This window comes from Seriola dumerili, unplaced genomic scaffold, assembly GCF_002260705.1.
Source record: "Seriola dumerili isolate Sdu_G_001 unplaced genomic scaffold, Sdu_1.0 BDQW01000109.1, whole genome shotgun sequence".
Taxonomy (NCBI): domain Eukaryota; kingdom Metazoa; phylum Chordata; class Actinopteri; order Carangiformes; family Carangidae; genus Seriola; species Seriola dumerili.
Window position 1 is genome coordinate 714,724 of NW_019174364.1, and position 20,928 is coordinate 735,651.

At 36.8% G+C, this 20,928-nt stretch overlaps 1 protein-coding gene across 1 annotated transcript in view; it reads right to left on the minus strand.

Annotated features, from left to right (window-relative positions):
- The window catches only part of LOC111222808 (sodium- and chloride-dependent GABA transporter 2-like), a 23,915-nt gene extending 11,136 nt beyond the window's left edge, over positions 1-12,779 (minus strand). The window contains exons 1-10 of the mRNA XM_022746662.1: positions 12,123-12,779; positions 10,956-11,029; positions 10,427-10,611; positions 9,658-9,792; positions 8,070-8,210; positions 7,648-7,729; positions 6,670-6,802; positions 5,736-5,870; positions 5,471-5,574; positions 4,627-4,751 (exon numbers count right to left, since the gene is read on the minus strand). Coding sequence (XP_022602383.1) covers positions 4,627-4,751; positions 5,471-5,574; positions 5,736-5,870; positions 6,670-6,802; positions 7,648-7,729; positions 8,070-8,210; positions 9,658-9,792; positions 10,427-10,611; positions 10,956-10,966 — 1,051 coding nt within the window. The 5' untranslated portion in view covers positions 10,967-11,029; positions 12,123-12,779. The remainder of the gene's footprint in view (positions 1-4,626; positions 4,752-5,470; positions 5,575-5,735; positions 5,871-6,669; positions 6,803-7,647; positions 7,730-8,069; positions 8,211-9,657; positions 9,793-10,426; positions 10,612-10,955; positions 11,030-12,122) is intronic.
- Positions 12,780-20,928: the final 8,149 nt, after the last annotated feature.

The window sequence follows — 20,928 nt, forward strand, 5'->3', positions numbered from 1 at the left end:
TGTTGACAGGTAGTTTACTTTACAGCCACATTCCCCTACCTTCATGTTGGTGGTTCTGTTGGCTCGTGGACTCACTCTACCAGGAGCTATGATGGCTTAGCTTTCTACTTGTATCCTGACCCAACAAGGTTGGTGGACCCTCAAGTAAGTAAAAAGTCAACTATTCAACATACAGTAAATACCAAGACAAGCTGCCACCTCAGTCAGAAGCCATATACACACATACTTGTGCAGACATCTCCATTCTTTCAGTACTTTAACTGGTTGAAACTTTACTGATATTTATTTTTGAAATCTGCTTAGGTTTGGATGGACGCAGGCGCACAGGTTCTGTCTCTTTTGGGATTTGTCAGGGAGTTTGACCCCCCTGGGTAGTTACAATCAGTATAACAATGACTGTTTCAAAAGTGCTCTCTGCAGTTTGTTTTTTTTCTATATTTAAATGCATTTGTAAAACACATGCAGAAGGCTGACCTTATATTCTAGCAATAAGGTTTTCTCTTTTTCTCTATTATGACTTGATTAGAGACCAGATCAACCAGTAGGCTCTCAGAACCTGAGGGTGCTAGAAGAAAAACTTTAAGAGGAGGGAATTTCTAGTAAAAGTCTCCACTTCTTTAAATTTTAAGTGGTTATAGCGTCTTTCAAGTTATTCTGATGGCATACAATTTTTGTTTGTAGAAATATAAAGTAATAATAGGAGCAAACTGGTGTAGAGAAATGAGAAGAGAAATTAAATGAGGGGGGAAGGTGCAGTGCATTAAAAGCCTTTGTTTAGTCAGGCATGATTTAAAAAAAATGCAGACCTGTTTCAACCTGCATGCTAATCATGGCGTTATTTAAGACAGATAATAACACCTGGTTTTAAACAATCCACCCACACGTTAACATTTTACATCACCATCATCATCATCAATGTTTTATTTAACTGTAAAATAACACGTGACAATCACGTTTTTCACCATTGTTTTGTGTATTCAGAAGCCAGATGTGTTCTGAGTATTCACTTTTACCATTATCTCCGTCATGTTCTACAGTTTTCTTCTCAGTGTAACTTTTTAACACAATCTCACGGTTTTGCTAAACAGTGTTGGTGTTTGTGGTGTGTTTTTTTTCCCTCAGAGACACATTTGTTCTTTGCTTGTTGTGAATGGCGGGTCCAGTTTTGTGGCAGGGTTTGCAATCTTTTCTGTTTTGGGCTTCATGTCCTACGAACAAGGACTGCCAATATCTGAAGTGGCTGCCTCTGGTTAAAAACACCACTACATAATTGTGTGTTGTAATATTTACACTCAGTGTTCACTTTATTAAATCCTCTCTGTTACCTGAAGAGCTGCCCCCGCAGATAATTATAGACTGATCTTGATCAAAATCTTTCATAACCAGTAAAGAATTTAAGGGATACTTATCAAAAATGTGTAAAAAATTACATTATCTGATAATTTATTATCAGATTTTCTTTTTCAAAATTCATGCCAGTAATTATACCAACCTCAGAAATTGATTATTGGTCAGGCTACGATTAAAAACGTGTAAATTCCACAAGATTTTTGTGTTTTCAGGCTGCATTTGAAAGAGAGGGTTTTTTTTTTCAAACTGTTACCATGATCAACAAACTTCACTTTCAGATAGCACTTTCTCTATTCCCCTTACAATTAGAACCAAACTGTGTTTGCCTTTCTTGGAAATGTGTGATTTACAGCTAAGTACCAGCTAATTTTTAGGAAATTGTGATTAAAGTTTCCAGGAAATTATCTGGAAAATACAGGATCTGCAAAAATAAAGTGTTGCCAGGTTTCACAGTAGCTCGACTGTCTTGCCAGTGTCTCCACTTGGTTTCAGAAACATGATCTAATCTAAGATGTTCAACTTATCACTGCAACTTCTTGATTGTCAAGAACAAAAATAATGCCATTCAAGTCAAGATGGTCCACAGTCCCAGCCAGTCTCTAACTGTGTCTGTCTGCTGTTTGGGGCTGAGCTGATAGTGTACAGTAGTTTTTTTGTTGTTGAAGACACTGCTATTAGAGCAATGAGTGAACCAAAACAGTAAAGTTGAAGCTAAACAATGAGCTAAGTATGAGCTGCAGATTCAAATGATTCATCACTATGACGTCTTTCACACTGTCACATTGTTTTGATACATTGTTATAATTATAAATATTGATTATAGCTACTTTAACCTTAACCCTAAAACAATTATCAATATAGTAAGATAATAATAATAAAAAAAAAAAAAAAAGCTTTCCATCTGAAATGAATTGTGGAAAGTGGCATCAATGGACGAACATGTGTTACAGGACCTGGTTTGGCATTTATTGCCTATCCACGTGCAGTAGCCATGATGCCTTTACCTCAGCTATGGGCTATATGCTTCTTCGTCATGGTCATTTGTTGGGTGCAGATACACAGGTGAGATAAAAACAAACAAACAAACAACATATTTGCATTTAGCAACTATTAATCATTAAATTACCTTCATACTTTAAACTTTAAAATTGTGAATTCCAGTTAATCTTAGTTATTTTTGTTTTCAATGAAGTGTTTCAATTAGCTCATTGGTCTGTGTCTCTGGCAGTTTGTGAGTCTTGAGTGCCTGATGACCTCAGTGACGGACATGTTTCCCACTGTGTTTCGAAGAGCTTATCGCCGAGAGCTGCTGCTGCTTTGTCTCTGCTCTGTTTGCTTCTTTCTCGCGCCTCCTTCTCGTCACAGAGGTAGAAACTCAAATTGGTGGTGGTCTCCCAGAAATGTTCATTTGTGATCAGTTCACAGTGAATAAAAGTTAGCCTGTGGACTGTCCAGAAACAGGCCGATACTGATTATGGTCAATGTGTCATACAGCACGATGAGCTGCTAATCTAACTGAAATGAAGTGTGTTGTTTTTGTGTTGATGTGCACTAACACTTGAACCTCTATCTTCCTGCAGGGTGGCTTGTATTTCCTTCAACACAAGACACACATTATTTGTTAGTGGACAATGTCTTCTCCTTCAGTGCTGTATGACAACATTGACCCATAATTCAGTATCGCCTTGTTTCCTGGACAGTTCCACAGGCTAACTTTTTCACTGTGAACTGATCACAAACATTGAACATTTTCTGGGAGACCACCACCAATTTTGAGTTCTCACCTACTGTGACGAGAAGGAGGCCGAGAAAGACAGCAACAACAGAAGCAAGAGACAAAGCAGGCAGCAGCTCCTCGCGATAAAGCTCTTCGAAAACACATGCGGAAACATGTCGTCACTGAGGTCCAGGCACTCAAGAACTCACCAAACTGCCAGAGACACAGACAATGAGCTAATTGAAAAACACTTCATCTTTGAAAACCAAAAATAACTAAGAAATTAACTGGAATTCACAATTTTTTAAAGTTTAAAGTATGAAGGTAATTTAATGATTAAAGTGCTAAATGCAAATATGTTGTTTGTTTGTTGTTTTATATAACAATCACCTGTGTATCTGCACCCAACAAATGACCATGACGAAGAAGCATTATAGCCCAAGCTGACGGTACTGAGGTAAAGGCATCATGGCTACTGCACGTGGATAGGCAATAAATGCCAAACCAGGTCCTGTAACACATGTTCGTCCATTGAATGCCACTTTCCACAATTCATTTCAGATGGAAAGCTTTTTTTTTTTTTTTTATTATTATTATCTTACTATATTGATAATTGTTTTAGGGTTAAGGTTAAAGTAGCTATAATCAATATTTTAATTATAACAATGTATCAAAACAATGTGACAGTGTGAAAGACGTCATAGTGATGAATCATTTGAATCTGCAGCTCATACTTAGCTCATTGTTTAGCTTCAACTTTACTGTTTTGGTTCACTCATTGCTCTAATAGCAGTGTCTTCAACAACAAAAAAACTACTGTACACTATCAGCTCAGCCCCAAACAGCAGACAGACACAGTTAGAGACTGGCTGGGACTGTGGACCATCTTGACTTGAATGGCATTATTTTTGTTCTTGCAATCAAGAAGTTGCAGTGATAAGTTGAACATCTTAGATTAGATCATGTTTCTGAAACCAAGTGGAGACACTGGCAAGACAGTCGAGCTACTGTGAAACCTGGCAACACTTTATTTTGCAGATCCTGTATTTTCCAGATAATTTCCTGGAAACTTTAATCACAATTTCCTAAAAATTAGCTGGTACTTAGCTGTAAATCACACATTTCCAAGAAAGGCAAACACAGTTTGGTTCTAATTGTAAGGGGAATAGAGAAAGTGCTATCTGAAAGTGAAGTTTGTTGATCATGGTAACAGTTTGAAAAAAAAAACCCTACTCTTTCAAATGCAGCTGAAAACACAAAAATCTTGTGGAATTTACACGTTTTTAATCGTAGCCTGACCAATAATCAATTTCTGAGGTTGGTATAATTACTGGCATGAATTTTGAAAAAGAAATCTGATAATAAAATATCAGATAATGTAATTTTTACACATTTTTGATAAGTATCCCTTAAATTCTTTACTGGTTATGAAAGAATTTTGATCAAGATCAGCTCTATAATTATCTGCGGGGGCAGCTCTTCAGGTAAACAGAGAGGATTTAATAAAGTGAACACTGAGTGTAAATATTACAACACAAATTATGTAGTGGTGTTTTTACCAGAGGCAGCCACTTCAGATATTGGCAGTCCTTGTTCGTAGGACATGAAGCCCAAAACAGAAAAGATTGCAAACCCTGCCACAAAACTGGACCCGCCATTCACCAAGCAAAGAACAAATGTGTCTCTGAGGGAAAAAACACACACCACAAACACCAACACTGTTTAGCAAAACCGTGAGATTGTGTTAAAAAGTTACACTGAGAAGAAAACTGTAGAACATGACGGAGATAATGGTAAAAGTGAATACTCAGAACACATCTGGCTTCTGAATACACAAAACAATGGTGAAAAACGTGATTGTCACGTGTTATTTTACAGTTAAATAAAACATTGATGACTGATGATGGGTGATGTAAAATGTTAACGTGTGGGTGGATTGTTTAAAACCAGGTGTTATTATCTGTCTTAAATAACGCCATGATTAGCATGCAGGTTGAAACAGGTCTGCATTTTTTTTAAATCATGCCTGACTAAACAAAGGCTTTTAATGCACTGCACCTTCCCCCCTCATTTAATTTCTCTCTCATTTCTCTACACCAGTTTGCTCCATTATTACTTTATATTTCTACAAACAAAAATGTATGCCATCAGAATAACTTGAAAGACGCTATAACCACTTAAAATTTAAAGAAGTGGAGACTTTTACTAGAAATTCCCTCCTCTTAAAGTTTTTCTTCTAGCACCCTCAGGTTCTGAGAGCCTACTGGTTGATCTGGTCTCTAATCAAGTCATAATAGAGAAAAAGAGAAAACCTTATTGCTAGAATATAAGGTCAGCCTTCTGCATGTGTTTTACAAATGCATTTAAATATAGGACAAAAAACAAACTGCAGAGAGCACTTACTTGAAACAGTCATTGTTATACTGATTGTAACTACCCAGGGCGGTCAAACTCCCCTGACAAATCCCAAAAGAGAACAGAACCTGTGCGCCTGCGTCCATCCAAACCTAAGCAGATTTCAAAACATAAATATCAGTAAAGTTTCAACCAGTTAAAGTACTGAAAGAATGGAGATGTCTGCACAAGTATGTGTGTATATGGGCTTCTGACTGAGGTGGCAGCTTGTCTTGGTATTTACTGTATGTTGAATAGTTGACTTTTTACTTACTTGAGGGTCCACCAACCTTGTTGGGTCAGGATACAAGTAGAAAGCTAAGCCATCCATAGCTCCTGGTAGAGTGAGTCCACGAGCCAACAGAACCACCAACATGAGGTAGGGGAATGTGGCTGTAAAGTAAACTACCTGTCAACATGAGACAAAGGCAGGTTTTTGCTTTTAATGCAGAGCAGCTCGTGAACCTGCAGCCACAGAGGGACATTGAATATGACAAACTCAGCTCAGCTCAAGTATTGTAACTGTAAAGACTGAAGACACTGTAGCATTGTCTGTTCAAAGGAGGCCATGTATGAAGGCATTTGCAGTTGTTATGTTATTATTATGTTATTTATTTTTTTTTTTTACTTATCTGTAGTTGTGATTGTTCTGGTTGTTCTAGAACTGAACACTAATTGACTAATCAATTAATAAGTCTGTTGACAGAAAAATAATCTGCAGCTGTCTATATAATTAATCGAATTGTTTTACATTTATGAAAGCTTCTGAAATGTGAATATTTCGAGGTTTCCTTAGAGCTTTGAGAAACTGGCATTTTTTTGTTGCAATTTTATTGGCCAAACAACTAACTGATTAATCAACAAAATAATCAACAAATTCATGGATAATAAAAATAGTCATAAGTTGCAGTCCTAGATTGGTCTGCATTGTTTTTTATGCCACATGTTTGGTGTTGGTCGTGTTTGTTGGGAGGTTAGGGACAGGGATAGTGAAAACAACAAGGCGCCTGAAGAAAGGCTCACTGCTCTTTTTGACTAATGCTTGACATATTTGCATTTGGTGCTTAAAGCCATTTCCATTGTAACATCTAAAGAACATGCACCTTGCACTAACAGAGGTGCTGCTCCAGTTGAAGGGTCAGAACACAAAATCAATTAGCCTCATGCAAGAACCACTACATCAAACAGATACACGGATATAGCTCTACCTTTCCAGTGGATCTCACTCCTTTCCAAACACAGAAGTAGCACAGGATCCATGCCAGTAAGAGACACAAAGCCAACTCCCACCTCAGGCTACCAATTTCCTCAATCCCTTGAGATATACCCAGTACTCGTCTCCTGAAAATAAATACATAATTACCATGACTGTTGATAAAAATCAAATGTTTGTTTCAGGGGAAAATTAGTAACTGAGATATTTCTGACAGTTGAATAAAAAGATACAACATCAAAATGAAGCACTAATTACACTATATAACATCAGTGATACCATGCATACTGTATGTCGTGTATAACCAACTGAAGCAATAAATTGTATCATTTTGATGTAACCAGCTCATTTATATTCTGTCATTGTCAGCTCATATGTCAAGGAAAAACAATAATTACCGCCTCAGGGTTGTGCACCTCCCCCAGCCAAGTTTTAATGCATGTCTGTCTAGACTCACATAACATATGTAGTGAAGACTTTGCAGGAATCTAATAAAAGATGTTTACTGTATTTGCAGAACATTATGATGTCACAGTGAAGCTGACCTTTGACCATTCATTCATCATTATAGACATTCATGTGAATGAATTTCATTTTTCATAAATCATTTCATAATTAGAATAGGAATTCTTAAGTTATGGCCAAAAACATGTTTTATGAGGTCACAGTTACCTTGAGTTTTTAGGAAAACTCAACACGGCAGTCAAAATAATTTGTTAAAATGGTCTGGACCTGTCTTGACTGAAGCACAATTACAGTAACTCACTGAAAGAAAGGTTTTTTTTACAGCCATGTTAGCGGTGCTAGCAGCTCTGTCATCACGTCATTATTTCTGTGGTGACGGCATGTAATTTTAACAGATTCCAGGCCGTCACTTCATGATGAAGTGTTAAAGATCATGGACAAATACTCGCAATATCCACCTTCCGTGTCAGTGCCAATGAAAAAGAAGACATGTGTGAATTATACTTACTCCCAGAATTCTGTTGCAGGTGTTGTTGCGTTTGCTGTCCAGTTTGAGGACGCATTTGTTTTATCAAATTCAACACAAGACTCTGAGAAAACGAAACAAAAAAAAAACATGATATTTTATTTGATCAAAGTGTAGATAAACAAATATTTGATAACAAAGAGATACTTATAGTTCTATAAACTCATAAAGTACAAATTAATCCCAATAATTCTACACTAATTTCAGATGTGAGGAACCCTGGAATATCACTGCTACAGGGTTTTGTGAAACCAGTCACTTGAGCTATCAATCAATCAAGAACGCAAGCAATTTATTAGAAATTCTTGTATTTCTGTATCAATTCAAATGCAACCTCACGGGCCTTTCTCTGCATTTAAGTAGATATAAGGTTGATTGATTTCTGTATCTGTCTGCATGTCTACCTGTGTTCCAGGTGTTTCTGCAGGTGGCCCATGGGACTTCAGCACTGAAAGATGAGAAGAGGTAGAAGAAGGCCCATGCCTGGATGACAATGTATGACACGGCAGCATATGCAATCACCACCTGGGTAGCGTAGCCAATCCCTGGGGAGACAGACGAGGTGCAGTTGATGTTAATTATTGACAATAATAGGAAAAAATAACAATGGAGCATGTATAAGATCTATATTCTTAAAGAAATAGTATCAGTGGGCCACATGTGAAGCATGTGAAGCAAGATTCAAGCTATGCCAGCTGCTCTGAGGAGAGGCATGCCTGTTCACAGGCTAGCATGGATCGAGTTTCTTCTCATTGTGCCAGCTGGCAAACCTGTTATGACTAAGGTTAATTGACTGGTAAGATGTTTAAGTGTGTGATCTTGTTGATACATGGGAATGAGTGAGAGCTCTGCGCAGTCATCTTGACTGATAGCAACTGGTCTTATAACCATAATTCCTGAGCAAGGATATATAACCTGCACATCAAAGTGTACAATTAATCCATCCATCAATTTACTCATCCTTGTTGGTGTGCATGACAGCATAATAATATGAATGCCTCCTATGAATAGGAAGGTGATGATTCATATTGAGAGGTATGGTGTCAGCCCCTCCGGGGAAAGTCAACACGTAACTCCTATTCCCTTCATTAGCCGCTCTAATGAGGGAAAGGGATTTTTCTTTAATGAGAATGAAGTTTTGAACACAGTCGCCTTCGTTCAGAGGCAGGATGGAGTTTGGTCTGACCAAGACAATGCCAAATCTTTGCTCCAGCTCTTTACATAGGACATTTCTGCTCTTGTCTGGATCATATAACTTGTGATATGGAGGACATCTATCCAGGTACAGACAGACTTCTGAGTGAACAGGGTCATTCAGGTTTCCCACGTGTGATAGACAGGTCTTTTAAGACACACAGGTGTTGATTATCACAGCTGATTTTGCAATAGAGCACAGGTTCCTTTGTTGTTCTCAAGTCAACCAACCAATAAATCCCTGAAACTTCTATGACTGCAGTTAAGAACACATAAGCACATTATTAGTAAATAAAACCAATGAAGTCATAGTCAAATCAGGTAATGCCAAATTTATAGTATGCCAATCTAAACACGGCAAGAAGAATCCATATTAACAAGTCATTCAGTTCTGTACTGAGTCTGTTCTTCCATTTAAAACAAGTGAAAACATCTTGGCCAAAGTTGTTATGTGTTCAGTGCAGTTTGATGCATTTAGATTTTATGTTGTATTGAGCTATGCCTATATTGGCGTAATATATCAGAGCTTAGAGTTGTGTTTTATCAGTAAAATCAACTTAATTTATATCAGTCCTGAAGGAACTCACTAACCTACCTACAATAACAAAATGTGATTAAAAGATTCAATTATTATGCTTTACTATATACTATATAAAGGTTTAGCCCTGAAAGTGTGACACATTATCATTTCCAAAATATTTTTTTGTACATACTGGACATAGATGTAACTGTGGGGATGAAGGAGTATTTTTACACACTAATCTGCTAATTACATAATACTGTTCTGTTTACACTGACCTTCAAACAAAGGGCAGAAGTGCCTCCAGCACGTGATGCATCCCTGAGATGTGAACTGTCCCATGGCCGTCTCCAGGAGGAACATAGGGATACCACAGGCAAGCAGAAACAAGACATATGGAACCAGAAATGCACCTGAGAGAAGAATAATGAGCATGACAAACAAACCAAATCACTGTTTTCTGAGGGATCATTTGAGTCACATCACACATGGTCATTCATGATAATAAATCTACTTTTTTTTTTTGAAGGAAGAAAAAAACATTCAATGAAAGAGGTTTTTTGATCACACGTAAAAACGTAAGATCTAAACACACTGTTAGCCCACATGGGTTCTTACAGTATTTGCAGTAGACACTGATTGTACTTTTAGCTGTCCTATTCATTTTAAAGAACTGAATCTTGTACATCTAGTCAGAGATTGTGGCCTTGAAAATTATGAAACACTGATGTAATAATGCAGAGTTTAGGGAGGCACAGCTTTAATGTCCAACCAATTATTGATAATGTTTTTTTAATATATAAATGACTGACTATCCCAAGTTCCCAAACAATGGTCTCCTTTGTCCTATGAGCTGCATTTGATTACACAAAAACGAAATGTTCCTTTAACAAACAGAAGCTTATCATTTAAATCTTTGAAGGCGTCAAGGTTATTTTTCCACATTTGTTGGCATTACATTTCGATTAAGAGCAGTTGCTTGACTTTGTGCAGAATGATGTAAAAGCGGAAAATGACTTATTTTTCTAGATTTGGGATCCTGCTTACCTCCCCCATTTTTGTAGCACAAATAGGGGAACCTCCAGAGGTTTCCCAGCCCGACCAGGGTTCCTGCTACAGCCAGCAGGAACTCCAACTTGCTCGCCCATTGGCCGCGATCCAACAGCTGCGTCTTCGTCACCAGTCTGTTATCTTGACTGGGCATCTCGAGACTGTTTCCTTTGAGGAATTCCCTTGACATGTTCAGAGACAGAAAACTAAATTAATTACAAATACGATGAAATCTGACCTGAAATGTCCTTCCACCTCCTTCACTTCTTTAGGACAAGGTCTTTCAAACCTTTGGAGCTTTGAGTTGTGAACAGAGACAAAACTACTCAGCTGATTATTTGGCACTGCTCACAAGCTTTATTTATTTATTTGTTTGTTGAACTTTAAGCTTGTCGGATTATCAGGAATGGAAAGTTTTCACCGGCAGGTGTTTAACAGAAAGCTGCACTTATTGGAGCACATGCCGGAATTGAAGTGATGCATTTAGCAGCCTGGTGTAAAACAAAAAACACAGTGAGGTACTTACCCCTCCCCCATGAGTTGCTTACAGCAACAGCAAACTGATCAGTATTCCTCTCAGCCGGGTGCACCGCAGCATCTCTACACAATCATGTCATGAGCAGAGCCAGAGTAAGAGACAAAGTAGCTATGGTTCCCCTTGGCTCCTCTATGACCTAAATACTGTTGGATTGGTCTGCAGAGCATCATGTCTCACTTGAAATAGTGTTTGGCTCTGACAATGGTCCAAGGTCTACTTCCTTGCTGTATTTTTCCACTGAGGCAGGGGCAGCTTGAGTCATTGAGATTAGCACAGTTGCTAACAACTAAACCAAATCAGCTGAGCCGTCTCGGCTATGTCAGTGGCTGGAAACAGGCTTCAGTTATCTGCCAAATGGGAATTTGTATCCTTGGGTAATAAATCATGCAAAACAATACGAATAACATTTTTGCATGCTGACAGCCATCTGGTGTGAATAACTGAAGCTGACTATCTGGATAGATGTATTTTGTTTGCACTCATATTTATACTGTATGGCATCTTATTATTGTGATACAGTGCCATGAAAGTGCAGCTTTATCATGTACATCTGCAGCTCTTTGTGCAATGGTGCTCTACTTTTTATATTTACCTTCAAAATGTCTGACATTACTGTGTTTATTACTGTAATATTGCTCAATCAATCATAAATCAATTCTATTTTACTAACTTCCTTTTCCTAGTTTTTATAGTTGTCTACTTAACTGTTTCTCTCCTGCTACTGTGACACTGTGGCATCAGTAAAGTTTATCTTATTTCAGCATTATAAATTGCCACAAATATGGAGGCTGCAGTGTGCAACTGCAAAAATAAATATTTATACATTTTTCTGTGGTTAATTATAGTAAGGCAATAATTTGATGCATTTGAAAAAAATGTTAACATAATACATCTCATTTATATTCAAATTATGTTATTAAAATGGTAAAAATTCAACAAACGTGCTAATTAATACCTGTATTTGATATGAGATAACTGATAAATAACTTTGTAAGTGAATTTGCAAAACAGTTTTAGATGTGTATTCCATCTCACAATTAACTTATCTCATCTTCCATTGTGCTTAAATTTTGAGACTTCAAACCAGTAAAATTGCACAGTTACTAGGTACATGAAATACAGTGTAAAATAAACTTTAAGCTTAATTTTACTCACCCAGTCTGATGGTAAATCTGTCTGAATGAACAGAAGGAACAGCTTCTATATTGAGTGAGATGGTTAGGCTGAAGTCCAGCTCACATTACACCTAATTAGCAAAGCTCTCCCTTTGGTGAAGCAAGCAGCACAAATGTCATTTCTTGGAACATGACTAAATAAGCATCTGTCATACAGTAGAACAAAATCTTCAGTAAACAGATGAAAGAATCCTTTCATGACACCCCTGAAGAAATGTCATGAGATGATCAGCTCAGCTAACACCCATAAGCCAGTGGTCCAACCAGAAGCACAGGTTCATAACCACAAAGCTCTCTCACAGACAGACATGTGCGTAGTTATTGTGTAAACAGTGGTGTCCGACTTCAGTGGTTGTCCGAGACTGTTGTGGTTGTTGAGGTCTGTTTGCTTAAAACCATAATCCACAATATTTTGATCACATAAGCGCGAGGTCTGCTCAAGTGCAACGCCGAAGAGTTTGAGTTACATGAGAAACTTGTGCTCTCCTCCACCTATGATAAATCAAGTCCGTTTGTGTTAATCCCACTACTCACAGAGCTTTCTACCACAAGAAGCAAAGAGACTTACAGTTTATGTATCTACAGTACCGTAGAAGTCCAGGTCAAAAACAAGAGCCTTATCTGAAAAGTGCAGCAGCTTAGTTGCGTTTCCTTGCACTGCATGCTAAGCTGCGTCTGAAGATGAAAATGAAACTGTACTTTTGATTATAAACGAGTGGCAGGGGTCCACAGACACCAATATCTTAACAACAATAACATAACAATAATAACATTTTATAGAGAAATTGATGATGCCCAGAGGATGAGTCCTATTGACTTTGGTGATCCGCAGATTTTTTTCTTTTGCATCACTAACAGTTCAAGTAAGTTTTTACTTCTCCATTGAAACATCTCGAGTTCTTCTACCTTTACTGGCACATTTATGTCTCCCAGATGAGTCCTAATTATTATGATCTCCTGACTTTACCTCTAGCGTTTAACTGCCGCTACACATTTGTGGTTTTGAGTGACTTCACAACCTTTTAACGGATTTCTATGAAATTTGGTACAGACCCTTCTTTACAACTTTGCTGATCCCTTAACTTTCATCAGTGCTATCATCAGGTCAAAACTTTCAAAACAAGTACAGCCTCACAGAGCTTGTCGCATGGCTGTGGACTTAAAAGTCTTGTTCATTGCTGATTTTGCTTGAAGGATTGGATTTTGTAATGATAGTCCATTAATTGGCCTTTCATTTGTGTGTGTCACTTGTAAGGCTTACAGAAATTTCAAAGACTGGAAACAGCAAATGGTTACATGGCCACCAGAGTTCACCTGGTACTATTAGAAGATAACAGTTTTGGGGACTTGAGCTGGAGTTAGTAAGAAAATGATGAAATGAGAAGCTGAACTTGCAGAATCTACAGTCGTCTTTTTACTCTAGTGGTTTGGAGTTCCTCCCAACTTTGTTTAATCTGCAATAACATACTTTTGTCAACTTGGCGGCATGGGAAACAAGTTGTGAACACAGTACTAAAACACATATATCACCATATTAATATGATATGCTGTTAGCAAACAGTTGCTTATTTACACATCAGTTACAGAGCAACTTTTAACTCTGTTTTCGGTCTCCACCAACTTCTGAAAGAAATATCTGGCTCTTAAGCTGCTAAATGCTTATGCTAACCATCTTAGAAAACAACTACCTGTGGTGGCTGAAGCAGTGACAGTGAACCAAAACATTTAATTTACATACCAGAGAATTCATCAATGAGCTGAGACTCACTATAAAGCTCCTTAAAACCAAGGGGACCTGCAGATTCAGATGATAATTCTCTATCATTACGAGAAAACCTCTTTCTCTTTGTCATATTGCTTTACATTGTCATACATAGGTAATATAAAATATAAATTATCACCACTTAAATGACCCATAAAAACACCATTACATAACCTAAGATAAAAAATACATTGCACAGCTGCTTTACAACAATAATTTGCAGATGATTGTTTTTTTTGGCTCAATAATAATGTACTATTTACAGTGCATGAAAGGAATTTTAACTCACACAACTCAAGGCCCATAATTATTGCAATTTAAATTCTGCTGGCTTATCTGCATTTCAGAAGTAGCCAAAACTTACTTTTTTTGTCTTAAATCTCTTTTCCCCTTAAATGAGCAGCCCTACCACAACTTCCTGTCACAGGTTTGCACAAACGGAAAACACAGCTGCTGTTTGTAGTGAAAACTGCACTGGGAAACTGGAAATTCGAGATGATCATATTTCTGGTGCTAAGACAGAAATCCAACACTCAAATGACAAACTGTAGCGCAAGTTTCATGACGTCATGTACAGGCATTGTCTATCTACCTGCGTTCTGTTACAACAAAATGAATTATTGAGCGCTTTAGTTACGTTAAAACCTCTCAAGACTTAACATTACTGACGCCAAGTAGAGTAGAAACAATAAAAGCTCTGCTTTATTTGTGAGGCTCCTCTTTTGATACAATAATTCAATAACCATAAAACAAGACAGACATACGAACACAAGACAAGACAGCTACTATTTAAGGCATATATTTACAGTTTGCTGTAAATCTCTAGAGCTAACAAGGACCATGCTCTCTGTACATCAAATTATTAAAATTGTTTACACACAGGCAGACACTAAGTACATGCTCAAAAAAAGTTAATATTCAGCTGCAAAAACAAATGTTGAATAAAATCACAATTTAATTTCTGATTTAAGCAAAAATGGGAAACATGATTATGTTCACTTGGATAATAAGTAATTTATCCTGGGCAGGTTGTTGAGCTACAGACAGCTGTATATGTTCTCAACAAGAAGGCAATCTACTCTGAATGGTGTTTACACAGTTAACATCATTTCTCTCCTCAGGGTACAGAAATCCCTCACACAGCGCAGTTATTCTCAGCTGTTGGGTCGGAGGATGAATGATTATCCACACAATGGTTGGAGTATTGTATTACACACATTTAAACAGGCCCGTTTCATGTCTGTTTTAAATATTTCCTTTGAAAATAATAAATAGACCAGAGCAAACACAGCATTTCGCCTCCAGGAGTGATCAGGTTTGATCATCGACAGCCCAAAAAAGGTTCGGTGTTCACATAAGCTGCTTTGACCTGACTCGTTTCTTTCTCTCTTAAAAAAAGATTTTTTTTTTTTAGATCTTATACTGTTCAGATTGTTGAGCAGTCGGTTCTGGTATATTTTTATAAAAATATTCTAGGAATACCTTAAAAATATCTTGTAAATGCTGTAATGTTAAAAATTTTACATGTTATGAACTGAAGAGGCACATGATCCTGGAGGGAAAAGCTTTGTTTGCTCAAATGCATTTATTGATTCTTTGAGACAATAAAGATTTGACTTAAAGAATAAAAAATGGACACTGTTTAGTGCGCAATAAGATATTTTCATAGCTTCATTTTAATATTAGAATTACATTTACTTTTACATTTTGCACAAATCCACACTCTATAATTGATAAAATTCAGGGTAAAATTCACCAAATGTCAGGCTCACTTTGTTTTTGGGATGAAGAGGAGGTCAGATAACATACAATGCATCTCTGTGTGGAATGATTTAAGAATGAAAATGACCCAAATGTTTCTTTTGACAGTCCAACAGATGAAGCAAATCAGCTTTTTAAATTCACCTCTAATGGCAGCAATGATAAGACCCTCACTGCATACTCATTTATAAGCCATGGATGGACACAGAAACATACAACAAATATCTGAAGAAACTTTTTCAAACCCAGACAAAAACATAAAGAAGTTTTCCCTCTTTCAGCAAAAATATTTAGCATGGTTAAACCTTTAGCTGTGCATTCATATCACAAGTAGAGTCTACAACAGCAGTGAGTCACTCGAGTCTCACTTGATGAGTCAGAGAGTACCTGCAGTTCCTTGTAGGTCCCAGGTTTTGTCATGCTCAAGCATTATTTGGCACTCATTCAATTCATAAATTGATATAATAGTCACAAAGTTAGACCAATGCAACCTGTATGTAAATACACACATCTGTCACAAAAATGTACAGCTCAGACCCGTACATGTACATCACCCACTGGTGGCGATTACACTCGTACCAGACAAAAACAAACCAGATTTAAAGAGAAAAAAAAATACACAATCATAATAATAATAATAATAATAATAATAATAATAATAAGAGATATTACAGTTTTCTGATACTTTCAGTATTTTGACAGAGATCTATCTTGTAGCATGAACAGGAAGTTGAGGTTTTACAATATGTCATTTAGATTATGATTGTTTGGTGGGAGATATTCCTTTGAACATGATGTACAAAATTAGTTAAGAGCTCATGATGATGACGACAATGACGATGATGAAAACCACAATATGTAGCATTATGATGCAAACCGCCTTCATTTCTGTTCTTACTATATTCTTGACATCTGACTTGTATATCTTATCTCACACTCTGAGTAGTTGCAAATTGGGAAAGTACACAAAAAACCAGAAATCTCTGAAAGGAGGTTTATTTCCACATTCTTCAGCACTATGAGAAGAAATGGCAGCTGATGAGAGATCAGATGGTCATGGAGTGCACCATAGCCACATGGCATTATAATGACAAACATACTCAAGTCTTTACTCATAGTTAACATCGTATGTTACAGAACATAAGAGTCATGATTCAACATCTTTTCAGTCACACTGAATTTGGCTATTGCACTGCATCTCACAAACCACTGAGCAGATTATCAAGCGTATGTTCTGTCTCATGTAATCTCAACAAATTATGATTCCTTCAGTTTTCAGCTCTAAAACTTGAAGGAATATTTCCACAATTTGGGAATATGCATTCTTGCTGGAAGTTTGATGACAAGATTGAAACCAATCATGTCTGTATGCTAAATATGAAGGGAACAGCCAGGACAGTGTTAGGTTATCTTAGTATCAAGACTGGGAAGAAGAGGGAAACAACTAGCCTGGCTGAGTCTATCATTTTCCCATCGGTTTAGACAAAACCATGCCACGTATAATGAGAGCCTTGACAGAACGACCAAAGCCCTAACACTTTCATCTGAACTTAATCTGAAAATGAAATACAGCTAGCCTGGCTCTGTCTTAATATATAAAATCCACCCACTAGCACCTCTAACGCTCACTAACACATTATAAAAATCAACAATGTGTCATTTTATAGGGTGTTTTTCTTGGCCTGGAGCAATGACTTGTTGGAGTCTCCACTGGTTGCCTGGCAACTGCTGTCGAGTCCACAAATTATTTGACACTTTGGTTTTTGTATGTCTTACAATACCATATAGTGTGTTAACTAGTGAACTTTTGAGGCGCTGGTAGTTGGATTCTGTTTAACTTTTGGACAGAGCGAGGCTAGCTGTTTCCTTCTGTTTCCAGTGTTTACGCTAAGCTAAGCTAATCTTCATATTTACCGTACAGACATGAGAGTGGCATCAATCTTCTTATCTAACTAAGCAAAAAAAAAAGTGAATAGGCCTATTTCCCAAACTATTCCTTCAACAGACATCATTTTCAAATACAGTTTGGTGTAAAACAATCAGGAGTTGGCACATTTTTTTTTTCAAATCCAACTTTAAGTGTGAAACCACTTTGACTAAAGCCTCCTTTAAACTTCAGACTTTCAACAGGCGGTGACTTCTTTTTTTTTCTTTTTTTTTTTTAACAACAGGCCGCCCTCATAAACAGCAGTGAAAATGTTTTCCAGCTTGAATATGAAAGGCACAGTGAGAAATTTCTTTAAAATGGACATTAAGATAGGCGTTCATGTTTGTACAGTGAACACAGAGCAAGCCCTTTTGTTAAACAACCCATTCAATAAATACAGTTTGGGGAACTTGGTTGTTATCTCAACCTGTGGCTCCTTGCCCTGCAGATTACACCAGCAGAACCAATCATACCCACGAGCGGCGCTTAATCATTTCAGACACCTGTGAGAATTACGCCTTGAGCATAAACACTGAAGGTTATGAGAATGAAATGCTTGAGATAGCATCGACATCGAGCCAGTCACAGTAATGTACGTGAGAGTTGCACTTCTTTTGAACTCACATGAAAGGTTTTAGTGCTGAACGATCTGCAAAACAATTATTTAACATATCTATTTATTTTTTATTATTAATCAGTAAACACAGGAGTATGTGGTAATGATGCTGCAATCACTGTTAACAGGTTTTAGGTGGTGGTGAGGTTACTGCGTTATGACAAAGATAGTTGACACATTTAAACATGGACTTTTTTTTTTTTTTTTTTTTTTAAATGACCATAAAACCACATGTAACAATATTCTGAGAAATTAGATGAACCACTTGCTGCTTCCTGTATGAAACATTGTCACTGGTTTGAAAAGTTTAATACAATAAAATTTAAATGAAGTATTTGGCAATGGTGACCTACTGTATGGCACTGTAAATGTGAGTTTAAGCAAACACAGTGTCTGACAATCAAGAAAACAGGCATCTTTTTTTTTCTTTTTCTTTTCTTTCATAGCTAAAATCTCACTATGAAGGAAAACATTGTACCTGAAATAATAGTAAGACTGCTGATTCACAGAAGAACAGGCGATTAAATACATTAAGCCCACAGCTCTATAGACTACTATTTAAATTTCACACTTCACACATTGGTCTGATTTCGATTGACAAAACAATAATTCACCTATTATTGCAAAAATGTAAACATCCCTCCGATGACAATATCTTTGCAAATACAGTCAAAAATGTGAGTATTGGGACAAGTTAAGAGTTGGCTTTTTTGTTATAGAAGAGACATTTTTTAAATCTCATACCAAAGTATGACCCTCAGGCAAAAATACACACTATGAACTTCTGACTTGGAGTAATTTAAGGCTTCTGTGTTGGGAATGTTAATGACAAACTAAACAAAAACTGTTGCTCCCTTTTCACATTTCTATTACTATCAAATCAGTGGCACTGAAATCATTTAACTACTAAAACTAAAATTGCAAAAATATTTGTTAACTTGTGATGATTTTCTCTGTTTTTACATCTTTGTCAACTGAAGATTTTGGGGTTTTGGACTTTCGTTTGGAAAAAACGTTACCTTACAATTTTGATAACTTTTTTAATTAATTATTTGAGTCATTTATCAAGGACATATTCATTGATTAATTGATCCAAGATTAATCTTTGTCAATTTAAATATTAAGAAAAAAAGAATGTGAACCATTGACTGTTTTTCTCTCATAAGATGTTGAAATGTGATGCTTTTATCATCATACATTAAATATCTTTGTGTTTTGGGCTGTTCCTCTGACAAAAAAGCAATTTAAGACACCACCTGAGGGAAGTTACAAAGGGCATTCTTCATTTTATTGTTGACAGTTACGAGCTAAATGATTGACACTTAAGTTCTGGTAAATTCACGTGACAGATTTAAGTTGGAAAATGGTCAATCATCATCTTTGCATTTGAGTTAATCAGCACTTTAACTCATGTTACACAGAAGCCAAAAAACCCTCCTTATCAGAAGTTGAGAATTTGTATTCGTGTCTCATATTCATCTCTTTAACTCTGTTTAGAAAAAGATCAACTTCAGCTAAATGCCACAACACATCTGCATTTGCAGGCCTATAGACGTGTATAAATCTAGAACATTTTGGCCTTCATCTGGCGGCTGTAAATATCAACTTGATATGAGCGTTCAACAAAAAGGTGACAGCATCAGTGGGCCTGTGCTTCTGTTACCCCTCCTACCAGACAGCCAGTTTGTCAGGAGAACAATCTCAGTGAAATTTAATTTTGTCCAAATGAAACATTCTCTGAAATGGTACAATACATTTCTACTGCTCAGAAAAAATCTCAGAAGAACACAACAATGCTACTTCTATTAACAATATGGTAAAAGATCTGACATCGCGTAAGTTTTCACTTTGACAAGTACCTGTAGCTTACACGGGCTACTGTTAGTATGTACACGTAGCAGCATAAAACCACCATAGCTGTGATTATCAGACTACAAGATTACCATTCTTATATCTCGCTCCGAAATGGCTGTCGATGCGGATGAGGTGGAATGTGCAGTTTTTATTTATCTTAATTTCTATTTTCAGGTATTTTTTTTTTTAAGTTTATATCCCAACTGCTTTCACCTTCTGCTTTTCTGTCCTATAAGTCCTAATGGCACGTTTGATTTTATTCATCATACAGTTTGCAATTAAGTTTTGGCACTTAAAATATAAATACAGTTTCTCTTTCTTTTAAAATATAATTACGCACAGTTATAACAGTAACACACCAGTGTCCAGTGATAATTTGAGGTGAAACTTTGGTCTCCATATTACCAACTGGATTACAAAACGCTGGTCATCACATGGAAAACAAAATTATTACAATTAAGAAGAAAAAAAAAAAGGAAAAAAAAAGAATGAATAAATAATGAAATAAATAAATAAATATCTGACTAAGAAGGTTAATAAATAGCCTCACAAAACTCTTCACTGCATGAGTTGGCAACATACTTGATTACCCTTTAAATAGACCACTCACACCTGATCACTGACAAATTATATTCAGCACATTTTAAGTGAGGTTATAGCTTAATGCCACTATTTGAGGTTATCGATGTCTCCATCAAAACATTTAAATAAACTCTACCTACAATGCTGACTAAGAAATGTCCATGAAGTAATTTGGCCCCTTGCTTTTGGTAAAAGAACATGGTCGAACCTGTGGCTCCAGTGGAGAGGAGAGGGAGTAGTTACAAAGAGCGTTTCAGTGGCCCAGGGTCAAAAGTGCAACGTGA